Source organism: Oncorhynchus mykiss, chromosome 10 (assembly GCF_057628025.1).
Source record: "Oncorhynchus mykiss isolate SJ-2025 chromosome 10, ASM5762802v1, whole genome shotgun sequence".
Lineage (NCBI taxonomy): Eukaryota > Metazoa > Chordata > Actinopteri > Salmoniformes > Salmonidae > Oncorhynchus > Oncorhynchus mykiss.
The window spans coordinates 9,484,075-9,497,866 of record NC_143031.1 but is presented as its reverse complement, the minus strand read 5'-3'; the positions used below and the strand labels follow the sequence as shown (position 1 = coordinate 9,497,866).

General features: G+C 43.1%; 1 protein-coding gene across 1 annotated transcript; it reads left to right on the top strand.

Moving 5' to 3' along the window:
• The first annotated feature begins 5,050 nt into the window (after positions 1–5,050).
• zgc:110540 (deoxynucleoside kinase) lies at positions 5,051–12,353 on the top strand. Its single transcript, XM_021617560.3, has 7 exons — positions 5,051–5,692; positions 7,120–7,235; positions 7,367–7,560; positions 7,688–7,835; positions 8,103–8,218; positions 10,780–10,879; positions 10,989–12,353. The coding sequence occupies exons 1-7, from the start codon at positions 5,599–5,601 to the stop codon at positions 11,013–11,015; spliced, it is 795 nt and encodes a 264-aa protein (XP_021473235.1). The 5' UTR covers positions 5,051–5,598; the 3' UTR covers positions 11,016–12,353.
• The last annotated feature ends 1,439 nt before the right edge of the window (positions 12,354–13,792 follow it).

Genomic DNA, 13,792 nt, shown 5'->3' with positions numbered 1-13,792 from the left:
CATCTCCTTTGTCTTGATTACATTGATAGGGAGGTTGTTGTCCTGGCACCACACGGCCAGGTCTCTGATCTCCTTCCTATAGGCTGTCTCGTCGTTGTCGGTGATCAGGCCTACCACTGTTGTGTCATCGGCAAATTTAATGATGGTGTTGGAGTTGTGCCTGGCCGTGCAGCCATGAGTGAACAGAGAATACAGGAGGGGGCTGAGCACGCACCCCTGAGGGGTCCCTATGTTGAGGATCAGCGTGGCGGATGTGTTGTTATCTACCCTCACCACCTGGGGGCGGCCCGTCAGGAAGTCCAGGATCCAGTTGCAGAGGGAGGTGTTTAGTCCCAGGGTCCTTAGCTTATCGATGAGCTTTGAGGGCACTATGGTGTTGAACGCTGAGCTGTAGTCAATGAATAGCATTCTCACATAGGTGTTCCTTTTGTCCAGGTGGGAAAGGGTGGTGTGGAGTGCAACAGATATTGCAACATCTGTGGATCTTTTGGGGCAGTATGCAAATTGGAGTGGGTCTAGGGCAGGGGTGTCAAAGTCAAATGGACGGAGGGCCAAATAAAAAAATCAGCTACAAGACGAGGGCCGGACTGTTCGAATGTTCATTGAAAAATTTTTAAATGACGCATATAGTCTAGTGAACCTAATTGAACCTACTGAAAACCTAACAAATATATTACAATATGATCAGATAAATAAAGCAATATTTTCTTATGGCTCTGTCAGTAATCTTTAATTTTCAACAGACACAAAAGACAAATTTCCTTTATATAAATATCCCCATAACATGAACATTAAATGAAAGAAACCGGTATTCAAGGCACCATCAGTAGACTATATTTTCTATTTTAGCAAAAGTGGGCTAAATTTACTTCAAAGAAAAAACAATAATAGCAATTTTCTATCATCCACTCAACTGAAATATTTTTAAAATATAATTGGATTGAAATACAAAAAAATAAAGTGCAAAAATCTATTAATCAAAAACAACACTTTGTTTAAGGAGAAGTAACATGCAGTGAAAACAAATATTAAATTTTAACTTTTAAACTTGAACTGAGTAAAAACTCTAAATATGTGATTGCACAGTAATGTTCACTTGTTTGAGGTTGAGGGTGATACTTGGTGGTGTCCCATCTTTTCCACAAGTTCATCAATGTTCGGGGTAAGGCTCTGAGCTGAAGAAATCCTCAGAATTGAGTGGAGGTGTTCAGCAGTAAGTCGACTTCTGTGTGATGTTTTGTTCAGGTTCATCAAAGAAAACAGTTGTTCACACAGGTATGTGCTGCCAAACATAGACAACGTTTGAGCAGCCTGGATGCGCAGCTGGGGCATTGTGCCGGGGAGGAAACGGGCGAACTCCGCAGCACCCACTGCCGCATATTTTGCCCTCAGTGCATCATTGCATTGGAGGTCAATCAACTCCATTTGGAGGTTTGGTGGTGAGCTTTCCACGTCAACAGCAAATGGGTTACCGAGCAGTTCCAACCTGCTTTTTTGTGCTTCAAAGTCAGCAAATCGGCGTCGAAAGTCAGCGGCAAGCATACCTATTTTATCAGCCAACTGTGTGCTCGGGAACGCACTGGTAGAGAGCTTCTCTTTCATGGTCTGGCAGCTGGGAAAGTGGCTCAAATTTTCTTTCCGCATCTGCGTCTCCCACAGAGTCAGTTTGGTTTTAAATGCCTTCACTGTACTGTACATATCAGAGATGACACGATCCCGACCCTGCAGCTGCAAGTTTATTGCATTCAGATGACTCGTAATGTCACACAGAAAAGCCATTTCACACAGAAACATTTTGTCTCGGAGTTGTGTTGTGTCTTTCCCTTTGCTGTCCAAGAACAGACAAATCTCCTCACGAAGCTCGAAACATCTTTGAAGCACCTTTCCCTGGCTTAGCCATCGCACCTCTGTGTGATAAGGCAAATCACCATGCTCCGTTGAACTGGCGGTGATTCAAACCTTTGGCTCTGATAAAGTTAACTGTGCGCGTGATGATGCTCATTACATGCTCCATTTTCAAGGCTTTACCGCACAACGCTTCCTGGTGTATGATACAATGATAAGCTGTCAGCTCACCTGTCGCGTTTTCCTCTTGCATCTTTTCCCGTATCTTCGCCACCAGTCCGCTCCTGTGTCCACACATCGCAGGTGCTCCGTCGGTTGTCAAACCCACGAGTTTTTCCCAAGGCAGCTCCATCTCATTTACACATCTTGACACCTCTTCATACAAATCATGCCCCGTAGTTGTGCCATGCATAGGACGTAAAGCCAAAAACTCCTCTGTCACGCTTAGGTTGGAGTCCACTCCGCGGATGAAAATTGACAACTGGGCAATGTCAGAAATGTCGGTGCTCTCATCCACAGCCAAGGAATATGCAATAAAATCTTTTCCCTTTTTCACAAGCTGCTCTTTTAGATTGATGGACAACTGGTCTACTCTCTCGGCAATGGTGTTTCTGCTCAGACTCACATTTAAAAAGAGTTGCCTTTTTTCTGGGCAAACTTCGTCACAAACTTTAATCATGCAGTTTTTGATGAAATCCCCCTCCGTAAATGGCCGGGCTGATTTAGCGATCTCTTCTGCCAAAATAAAACTGGCCTTGACAGCAGCCTGGCCTTGTGATTTGGCTTTTTTGAACAGAGCCTGTCGAGATTTGAGGCCTCGTTTGAATTCCTCTGCCTTTTGTAGCCTTTGTTCCATGTCCATATTCTTGTTTTTGTCCGCGTGTTTCGTTTCATAATGTCGTCTCAGATTATACTCTTTCAGTACCGCCACACTTTCTCCACACAGAAGACACACAGGTTTTCCAGCTACCTTCGTGAACATATACTCCGACTCCCACCTTGTTTGAAACCCCCGGTTCTCAGTATCCACCTTCCGTTTTGCCATTTTTGATGGGTATCTGAAAGTTAATTTTACTGTGATGCTGACGACTGCTGTGCCAATAAATATTGAAATGAAGCAGCCTACTGCTCGGTGCGTCACCTTTGCATTGTGGGAAATGTAGTATTGGTGCGTGTAAAAGATCTGCGGGCTGCCGGCTTGCTGCGGGCCGGTTCTAATAATAAATCAAGATCATCCCAGGGGCCGTAAAAAACCTTCTTGCGGGCCGGATGTGGCCCGCGGGCCTTGACTCTGACATATGTGGTCTAGGGTTTCTGGGATGATGGTGTTAATGTGAGCCATCACCAGCCTTTCAAAGCACTTCATGGCTACAGACGTGAGTGCTACGTGTTGGTAGTAATTTAGGCAGGTTATCTTAGTGTTCTTGGGCACAGGGACTGTGGTGGTCTTACAGACTTGGACAGGGAGAGGTTGAAAATGTCAGTGAAGACACTTGCTAGTTGGTCAGCGCATGCTCGCAGTACACATCCTGGTAATCCGTCTGGCCCTGCTCACATCGGCTGCGGAGAGCGTGATCACACAGTCTTCCGGAACAGCTGGTGCTTTCATGCATGTTTCAGTGTTATTTCCCTCAAATCGAGCATAGAAGTAGTTTAGCTCATCTGGTAGGCTCGTGTCACTGGGCAGCACTCGGCTGTGCTTCCCTTTATAGTGTTTAATGGTTTGCAAGCCCTGCCACATCCGACGAGCGTCAGAGCCGGTGTGGTTCAACTCGATCTTAGTCCTGTATTGACGGTTTGTCGGAGGGCATAGCGAGATTTCTTATAAGCTTCCGGTTAGAGTCCCGCTCCTTGAAAGTGGTAGCTCTAGCCTTTAGCTCAGTGCGGATGCTGCCTGTAATCCATGGCTTCTGATTGGGGTATGTACGTACGGTCACTGTGGGGACGACGTCTTTGATGCACTTATTGATGAAGCCAATGACTGATGTGGTGTACTCCTCAATGCCATCGGAGGAATCCCGGAACATATTCCAGTCTGTGCTAGCAAAACAGTCCTGTAGCTTAGCATCTGCTTCCTCTGACCTCTTTTTAATTGATCTAGCATCGGGTGATTCCTGCTTCAATTTTTTGCTTGTAAGCAGGAATCAGGAGGATAGAATTATGGTCAGATTTGCCAAATGGAGGGTGAGGGAGAGCTTTGTATGCGTCTCTGTGTGTGGAGAAAAGGTGGTCCACAGTTTTCCCCCCCTCTGGTTGCACAATTAACATGCTGATAGAAATTAGGTAAAACAGATTTAAGTGTCCCTGTATTAAAGTCCCCATCTACTAGGAGCGCCGCCTTTGGGTGAGCGTTTTCTTGTTTGCTTATGGCGGTATGCAGCTCATTGAGTGCGGTTTTAGTGTCAGCATCAGTCTGTGGTGGTATGTAGACAGCTACGAAAAATACAGATGAAAACTCTCTAGGTAGAAAGTGTGGTCTACAGCTTATCATGAGACACTCTACCTCAGGCGAGCAAAACCTTGAGACTTCCTTACATATCGTGCACCAGCTGTTATTTACTTATATGAATAGGCTCCCGCCTCGTGTCTTACCAGAGGCTGCTGTTCTATCCTGCCGATAGAGTGTTTAACCTGCCAGCTGTATGTTCTTAATGTCGTCGTTCAGTCACAACTCGGTGAAACGTAAGATATTACAGTTTTTAAAGTCCCGTTGGTAGGATATACGTGCTTTCAGTTCATCCCATTTATTTTCCAGCAATTGAACATTAGCTAACAGGACAGAAGGCAAAGGCAGACTAGCCACTCGTCGCCTGATCCTCACAAGGCACCCTGAACTTTTTCCGCAAAATCTCAGTTTCCTTCTCCAGCGAATGACTGGGATCTGGGCCTGGTCGGGTGTCTGTAGTATCTCCCTCCCATCCGACTCATTGAAGAAAAACTCTTTGTCTTATCTGAGGTGAGTAATTGCAGTTCTGATGTCCAGAAGCTCTTTTCGGCCATAAGCGACGGTAGCAGCAACATTATGCACAAAACAAATTACGAACAGAGCGAAAAAACAAACAAAAAAGCATGGTCGGTTAAGAGCTGATAAGACGGCAGCCACCCACTCCGGCGCCATCTTCACTTTATTTACATATCAGTTTACCACATCATATGTTATCGCAATCTGGTGTGCCCGACAGCACAGTCGAGGACGTGGCACGCCACCATTGGTTGATGTAATGCGATGCCTGCCCATCTAGCCGGGCAGGAGCTCAACCAAGGCTTGAACACGACCTTGTGGTACAGGGTGAGCCATAAAGGTCTTGATCTTGGATTCTTTCTACTAAAACATCAGACTTGCCTTTTATAAACCAGCTGTAGACCCACCAAAATTGGGGATTTTTGAAGTATGGGGAGGCATGGGGTTGAATAGATATCTCCATGACTCAATGGAGAGCATTTCCATTGAGGAATTTCTGTGTATTCAACATTCACGGCTTTAATGCCCCAGAAGACTGTGAATGTACAAACTACACGAAGCTTGAATAATACTTGTAGTTCGGTGTCTTGTGGGTTATGTAGTATTGATGCTTTGGTCCACCCCCGGAAGTAGTAACATATATATATCCTCGGCGCGGAATTCAATTTCATCTGATTATCGCGCTACTCTGCTCCTGTATGTCACCTTGGGCTCACTTCGGTAACTTGGCTATATCTAGGTTTTGAGTTCATAACTAGCTAAATAATTGATCCAATATCTCCTTCTTTATAATGGCAACACCTCCTAAGAGAATATGTTCAAGTCCAAGTTTTGACAACAGTTTTGAGAAAAGAACTAAGAAGATATCCATTGAAGGAAACATTGGTGAGTTTGCACAGCCAGCTGGCTACACATTTAACGTACACAATGTGAGAGCTAGCTATCGACATATTTCTAAAATTAGATAGCTAGTTAACTACCTATGTGGATGTTTAACTCCAACATGTTTGGTCTGATTTTACTCAACTCATCCTGCCGAATCAACAGCAAGTGTACATTGCATTCTGTTCACTGTAAACAAGTATTGGCGCCAAAACCATACATTCTCAATCTTAGTCTGCATTTTATTACTCCGAAATACTTAACGTTATCTAGTTGTAATGGCCAAGTTAGCTAAATTGATTAGGCTGGCGAAAAATAACTACACTAGTTAGGTTTGCATCCAATTAGACATTTTAATGCATATATTCTGCATTTTCCCACGAGATGTTTCCATCAAAATGACTTGTTGCGCACAAAAGGCTGTGAGTGATTACCTTGTGCAGTTACATTCTCATGTACCGACTAATTAAACACAAACTAAATGTGTTTCAATATCATTTTCATATCTACTTATGGTTTGTTTACGAAAAATGTTTTTTATATAGTGTGCCCACCCTAGTATTGGTACGCGCGCTCCAGCCCGCGGGTCCAGGTCGGGTTTAGGTTGCGGATAAACGGCAGCCAAGTATCCATGATCATGTCACCAGAATAAAACCCTCGATATTTATTGGAAAATAATATCAAACTCATCTGTTACCTTGCACTTTTACCACCCTGTGAAGTTAATGTATTTAATCTGTAGCCTAATAAACTACATGTTTCCCGAGTGGTAGTGGGAGGACCACATGTGGCTTTAATTTAACATTGGAATTTACTGCCTTGGGAGCAGAAATTTTATATTTGGATTAAGATCACTTAAGAGCCTCTGGGGCAGCATAATTGTTCCCCCCCCTTGTATATGTACCTTATTCAACTTAACATTTCTATAAAGCAAATGTTAGCTGACTTGTGTATTTGACTGCTAGCTAGTTTGCTAGCTTTATATATTAATTCAACATGAGTAGAAGTTGCAAAATGCTTCGCTAACTAGCTTGCTTTGATTAGTTTAGCATGTCGTTGCTAGCTGTTACATTTGACACAACTGGTCTCCTGAAGAGTCTTAGATATTGTCACATTTGTCTGACTACTGTAACTCAACTTGTAACTCAACGTTTTATTTACAAGATTCTCAGTTCAAACGTCTGCCCTGTTTTAAAAGTTTTGTATCTGTTGTACTCTGCCCTTTAAATTTTTTTTTTCATTTATTCTGCCCTAAACCAATTATTGATTCTGCCGCCCAAACCAATGTATGCAAATTAGTATCCAATGTATGCAAATTAGTGCAAATTATTCTGTTTAACTAGCTAACTTAAAAATAAAAATGTTTTCTTGTTTTCCCTAATATATGTTATGTTGGGATACTGCTTGAAAAGTGTTTCTATGTGTTGCAGCTGCAGGGAAGTCTACACTTGTGCACATTTTAGAAAAGTCTTCGGAAGAATGGGAAGTCATACCGGAGCCCATTGGGAAGTGGTGCAACGTTCAAAACACTGACAATGAGTATGAGGTAACTACAATGTTATGTCCAGTACATAATGTTACCTAAAATGTTATCCCATTTTTAATGTTAAATTCATGTGAGTCACAATGTTGGACAATTGATCCTCCGCTTGACCATTTATGTGTTCCCTGTTCCAGGAGCTCAGCACATCTCAGAAGAGTGGAGGCAACCTGCTGCAGATGCTGTATGACAAACCGAGCCGCTGGTCCTACACATTCCAGAGTTACGCCTGTCTGAGTCGTGTGCGTGCTCAGCTGCAGCCCCCTTCTGCAAAGTTGCAACAGGCAGAGAAACCTGTCCAGTTCTTTGAGCGCTCTGTTTACAGTGACCGGTGTGTACCCGTCTGGTGTTTGATTGGTTTAGTTGGAAAATCAGAAGAAGACCTGAGGACCTGTGGTAGTGCTATGACTGTCTTTATTTCACTGAGTCTGACTTGTATATTGTGTCTCTTTTGCCAGGTATATATTTGCCTCCAACCTATTTGAGTCTGGGGACATGAATGAGACTGAATGGGCCATTTACCAAGACTGGCACGGTTGGCTGCTCTCTCAGTTTGAGTCTCAAATCGAGCTGGATGCCATGATCTACCTTCGGGCTGACCCACAGGTGAGTAAAGCCTTTACATCCTCAGTTCAAGTGTTTGAACTCCAGACAGTTTCGTGGTCAGATTACTTTTAATTTTTTTTTATGGTGGTCAGATTACTTTCTAATTTTTTTTATTATTATTTTTTAACACAGCCATGTACTTAAGGATTTAATTTTCATCTTTTGAGGATTTCATTTTCAATTTTACATTCTACTAAAGTGCTTACATGGTCTATATATTTCGGCCTGGTAGAGAAACGAACCCAAAAAATGAAATCTGTCTTTCAGAGATGTATGCAGAGGCTGCACTGCCGAGGACGGGAGGAGGAACAAGGAATTCCAATTGAATATCTGGAGCAGCTGCACTATAAGCACGAGTGCTGGCTGTACCACCGCAGTACTCAGTAAGTGTTTTTTATTTATTTATATATATATATATATATATAGCGCATTCAGAAAGAATTCAGACCACTTGTCTTTTTCCACATTGTGTTGGGTTACAGTCTCCTTATTCTAAAATGAATTTCAAATCTACATCAATCTACACACACATACATACACAACCCCATAATGACCAAGGTTTTTTTTTTTATTTTTTTATATATATTTGCAAATGTATTAAAAATACTGATCATATTTACGTAAGTATTCAGATGCTTTACTCAATACTTTATTGAAGCACCTTTTGGCAGCGATTACAGCCAAGTTTTATAGGGAATGATGCTATAAACTTGGCACACCTGTTTTTGGGGAGTTTCTCCCGTTCTTCTCTGCAGATCCCCTCAAGCTCTGTCACTACGCAGCTATTTTCAGGTCTCTCCAGAGATGTTAGATCGGGTTCAAGTCTGGGCTCCGGCTGGGCCCTTCAAGGACATTGAGACTTGTCCTGAAGCCACTCCTGTGTTGTCTTGGCTGTGTGCTTAGGGTTGTTGTCCTGTTGGAAGGTGAATCTTCACCCCAGTCTGAGGTCCTGAGCGCTCTGGGGCAGGTTTTCTTCAAGGATCTCTCTGTACTTTGCGCCGTTCATCCTTCCCTCAATCCTAACTAATCTCCCAGTCCATGCCACTGAAAAACATCCCCACAGCATGATGCTGCCACCACCATGCTTCACCGTAGGGATGGTGCCAGGTTTCCTCCAGACGTGACGCTTTGCATTCAGGCCAAAGAGTTGAATCTTGGTTTCATCACACCAGAGAATCTTGTTTCCTTTTTACTGAGGAGTGGGTTCCGTCTGGCCACTCTACCAAAAAGGCCTGATAGGTGGAGTGCTGCAGAGATGGTTGTCCTTCTGGAAGGACTTCGGGAGCTTTGTCATATTGACCATTGGGTTCTTGGTCACCTCCCTGATCAAGGCCCTTCTCCCCTGGTTGCTCAGTTTGGCTGGGCAGCCAGCTCTAGGCAGAGTCTTGGTGGTCCCAAACTTTGTAATTAATCTGCAAAAAAATTATGGGGTGTTTTTAGATTGAGGCAAAAAAAATATATATACAATTTTAGAAAAATGCTGTAACAATGTGGGGAAGGGGTCTGAATATTTTTTGTAATGCACTGTATAGATTTCACATGCCTTGGATTACAGATATGCATCTGTTTGGTCACAGATGCCTTGAAAAGAGGTAGTTGTGTAGATCAGAAAACCAGTCAGGATCTGGTGTGACCACAATTTGCCTCATGCAGTGCGACACATCTCCTTTGCTTCGAGTTGATCAGGCTGTTTATTGTGGGATGTACGTACATACCCCAACCAGAAGCCATGGATTACAGGCTACATTCGCACTGAGCTAAAGGGTAGAGCTGCCGCTTTCAAGGCGCGGGACTCTAACCTGGAAGCTTATAAGAAATCCTGCTATGCCCTCCGAACGATCAAACCGGCAAAGCGCCAATACAGGGCTAAGATTGAATCGTACTACACCGGCTCCGACCCTCAACTTTGATTTGATGTTGTCCCACTCCTCTTCAATGACTGTGCGATGTTGCTGGATATTGGCAGGAACTGGAACACGCTGTCATACACGTCGGTCCAGAGCATCGCAAACATGCTCAATGGGTGACATGTCTGGTGAGCATGCAGGCCATGGAAGAACTGGGACATTTTCAGCTTCTGTGAATTGTGTACAGATCTTTGCGACATTGGGCTGTGCATTATCATGCAGAAACATAACATGAGGTCGTCGGATGAATGGCACCACAATGGGCCTTGAGGATCTCCTCCCGGTGTCTCTGTGCATTCAAATTGCCATTGCTAAAATGCAATTGTGTTCGTTGTCCGTAGTTTATGCCTGCCCATACCGTAACCCCACTGTCACTATTGGGCACTCTGTTCACAACGTTGATATCAGCAAACTGCTCGCCCACGTGACGCCATACACGTGGTCTGCGGTTGTGAGGCCGGTTGGACATACTGCCAAATTCTCTAAAACTAGTTGATGCTAAGGAAATAAACATTCAATGCTTTGCTGGACATTCTTGCAGTCAGCATGCCATTTGCACCCTCCAACTTCATACAACCGTGGCATTGTGTTGTGACACAACTACACATTTTAGTGGCCTTTTATTGCCCCCAGCACAAGGTGGACCTGTGTGATCAACATGCTTCTTTAATCAGCTTCTTGATATGCCACACCTGTCAGGTGGCTGGATCATCTTGGCAAAGGAGAAATGCTCACTAACAGGGATGTAAACACATTTGAGATCATTAAGCTTTTTGTGCATATGGAACATTTCTAGGATCTTATTTCAGCTCATGAAACATGGGACTAAAACTTTACATGTTGTGTTTTTTGTTGAGTGTGTTTTAGCCAATATGCCACTTGGTTTTTTTTTCTGGGCTGGTATTAAGTGTTAGGCTATCATGGCGTCTTTCGTCCCATTTTGACAGCATAGATTGAGTGGTTTCTTTTGTCAAAGGGCTGGCATTTTACTAGGAATTTGGGAATGTTATCAGTGTGATATTGTTTCCTACTTCTAGACTTGATTTTGAGTACCTGAAAGATATCCCTATCCTGGTCCTGGATGTTAATGACGACTTCAAGAATGATCGAATTAAGCAGGAAGCTGTGCTGGACAAGGTTAGTGTTGCTTTGCACTTGTATCACCAAGAGTTTGTTTTTAGTTCACCTCGAATCAGAATTTGTTATGGCTTACATGTTGTTGTTTTCATCCCCGGTTTCCACACAGGTCAGAGAATTCCTCAGCACGCTGTGAGCTAGAAAGGAGACCAATGTTAGACTGCACCAGCTCACTTGTCTTATGCTACAGACTGCATCATTCCTGACAGTTTATATCAACTTCCATGCCTCCAAGATTACACTGGTCCTCCATGCCTTAGAGAATACTAGCAGAGAAGATTTGGTAATTTTCTAACTTTATGCAATTCTCATTTTCCCATTGGGTGGAGAAAAATGTGTTCAGTTTTTAATGACTTTTGAGTGACTTACAAAATCAGTTGGGGGGTCCCCCTGTTAGTAATTTGACCATGATTAGATGGTTGGTGGTATATTAGTCTAATCTTTTAAAATTGTTAGCTGACATTGGCTTATTGACTGATTCAGTTACTGACATACAGTGAGACAAACTGCTGCACAACACAATTTAGAATTTGCTCTGGTATATGCTATTCTAACTCTAAACAGTAAATTGAAACTTCGACTGAGTTACTAAAAATAACATTTGATCCACGGGCATATTAAAGGGGCCGCCAGTTTCCCCATCCCTGGTCTGGAGACTGAAGATAAGTTGAACAGGTGTATTAATGCTGAGGTAGAACAAAGCATGCATACAACAGTAGGACTAGGTGGTTGGACACCTGCCTTACCAACTACACCAGCTCACTGGTCTTCTTGTGTCATTCAGACTAAAGATTAACAGGCATTTGGGGGAAAAAAATGTATTTGCCTGCTCACAACAGTCGGTATACTTGAAAATGTATGATTTTAGGGTTGCCAGATTTAGGTGAAACTTTATCTTTTTTAAATGTAATGTGTGAAAGGTGCTGTGTGCTTTATTTTTTTAATGTAGTCAGTTAATTTACTTTTTTTCTTTTGTATTTATATTGTGATATATTATTGTACATAAAAGCACAGATTTAAGCCTAGTCCTTGACTAAAAGTTATTTCAATGGAGATTCTCAATTGAGAATACTTTTTTTTTAGTCCAGAACTAGGCTTAATCTGTATTTGGGAAACCGGACCCAGGAGTTTCTGCAGGATGTTACACTGACTGAATTCTTGATTCAGAAAGTTTTGGTACCACCACCATTGATCATTAGGTGTAAAGGTTCTCTTATGGCTGTTTTTTTAAGTCTGATTGAATCACCGAACTTTCACTTCACAAGTGTTGTACGTGTTACAATTTTAGATTTAAATGGCTCTTTCTTACCCAGCCACATGATGTGCAGTACATCTGTGGCAGGTGGCTGTCGTTTCGTTCAAAAGGGTTCAATTTTTTTTTTGTGTGTAATATGCTGTGATGAAATATACCACTTACAATTTGTTGTTTGATGGGAGTTACATTATTTGTTTCTGAAATAAATGGTCAAGAATGGTGAATGTTATATTCATTGCTATATATAGTGACCATTGTCGTCATAAAAAAATATTGTCATTAAATGTATATATATGACTGATCATTTAGCCTCAGGTATGCTTTTGAAAACTGTTTGTTGTAGAAACCATGGGACTGACTGGTGTTTTGCTTTCAGTTGGCTTGACTGAGGATATTCAATACTATAGTGGCCATCTAGCACAGATAATGCTGTGCATGCTAAATCACTATTGGCTTCATTTACGGGGCAATCTGCAGTTGAACCAACAGTGGATTCTTCGCACCTCTGTCACAAGTGTAACCACTCTAAAATTCGTAGACAGTGCTATGGATGCATGGACTGACCACCAAAGGTAGCGAAATTATAGTTTTGAGGCTGTAAGGTGTTTGTTTATTTTCTATGTTTACAGACATTGGAGTAAAACAAGCTTATATTTTGGCTTCTGATGTGGTACAGTACGCTAAACTCGAGACATTTCTAAGTTATATTCTTCAAGTATCAGTGAGTATATCATTTATGTCCAAAAAAGGGCGGTAAGATTGCTTATATCCAAGATGGCGTAGCAGTCGGATGTGTGTCCTGTCCCGTAAATTTTCCCGTGTATTTTAATCTCACTTTCCATCTACGGACTGAATATCCTTTCCTGCAACCCGCCACACCCAATGTGGTACGGATCTGCTATTTTTATACTTTAGAACCGGAACCCCCCCCCATCAGTAGCTAGCCAGTTGTCAGTTAGCCACTAGCGGTTTTCACCGTTATCTCGGACGCCTGCCAGCCTCAGTTCGGTTAATACCTGCCAGTCTGCACAGTGCGATATCAACCCTTCTCTACCACGTCTCCTGATTCCTAACGCAAGCTCTGAACCTTTACACCGGATCATCACAGCTAGCCAGCTGCTGTCTGAGTGGCTACTCCTGGCTAACATCTCTGTCCCAAAGCAAGCACCAGTTAGCCTGGAGCTAGCCTCAAAATAGGCTCATCTCCCAGCTAGCCGAAGAGGTCCACCAGCTAACTCTTGGGCTACAATTCCTCTTGCCAATTGGCCTGGACCCTTTACTGCCGACACGGAGCCCCGCCGATCCATCACGACTGGTCTGCTGACGTAATTCGTCCGAGGTGGTTTCAACAGGCTTTTCCGTTGTGACGTCGCCAAAGGCCCCTCTGCTAGCCCCGGCCCGCTAGCTGAATCTCTCTGGACTCTAGCTTACCTAGCGTAGTAGCGACTACTGAATCGGCTCCCTGACTCACCTATTGCTACTCATTGGACCCTATGATCACTCGGCTACGCATGCCTCTCCCTAATGTCAATATGCCTTGTCTATTGCTGTTTTGAATAGTGATTGTCTTATTTCACTGTAGAGTCCCCTGCCCTGCCCAATATGCCTTACCCCATTTGTCCCACCCCCCACACGTGGTGACCTCACCTGGCTTAACT

Coding starts and splice junctions, on each gene's coding strand:
- zgc:110540 (XM_021617560.3), top strand. CDS start 5,599: ATGGCAACACCTCCTAAGAGAATATGTTCAAGTCCAAGTTTTGACAAC. Junction 7,236..7,366: donor ACACTGACAATGAGTATGAG/GTAACTACAATG, acceptor TCCCTGTTCCAG/GAGCTCAGCACATCTCAGAA. Junction 7,561..7,687: donor CGCTCTGTTTACAGTGACCG/GTGTGTACCCGT, acceptor CTCTTTTGCCAG/GTATATATTTGCCTCCAACC.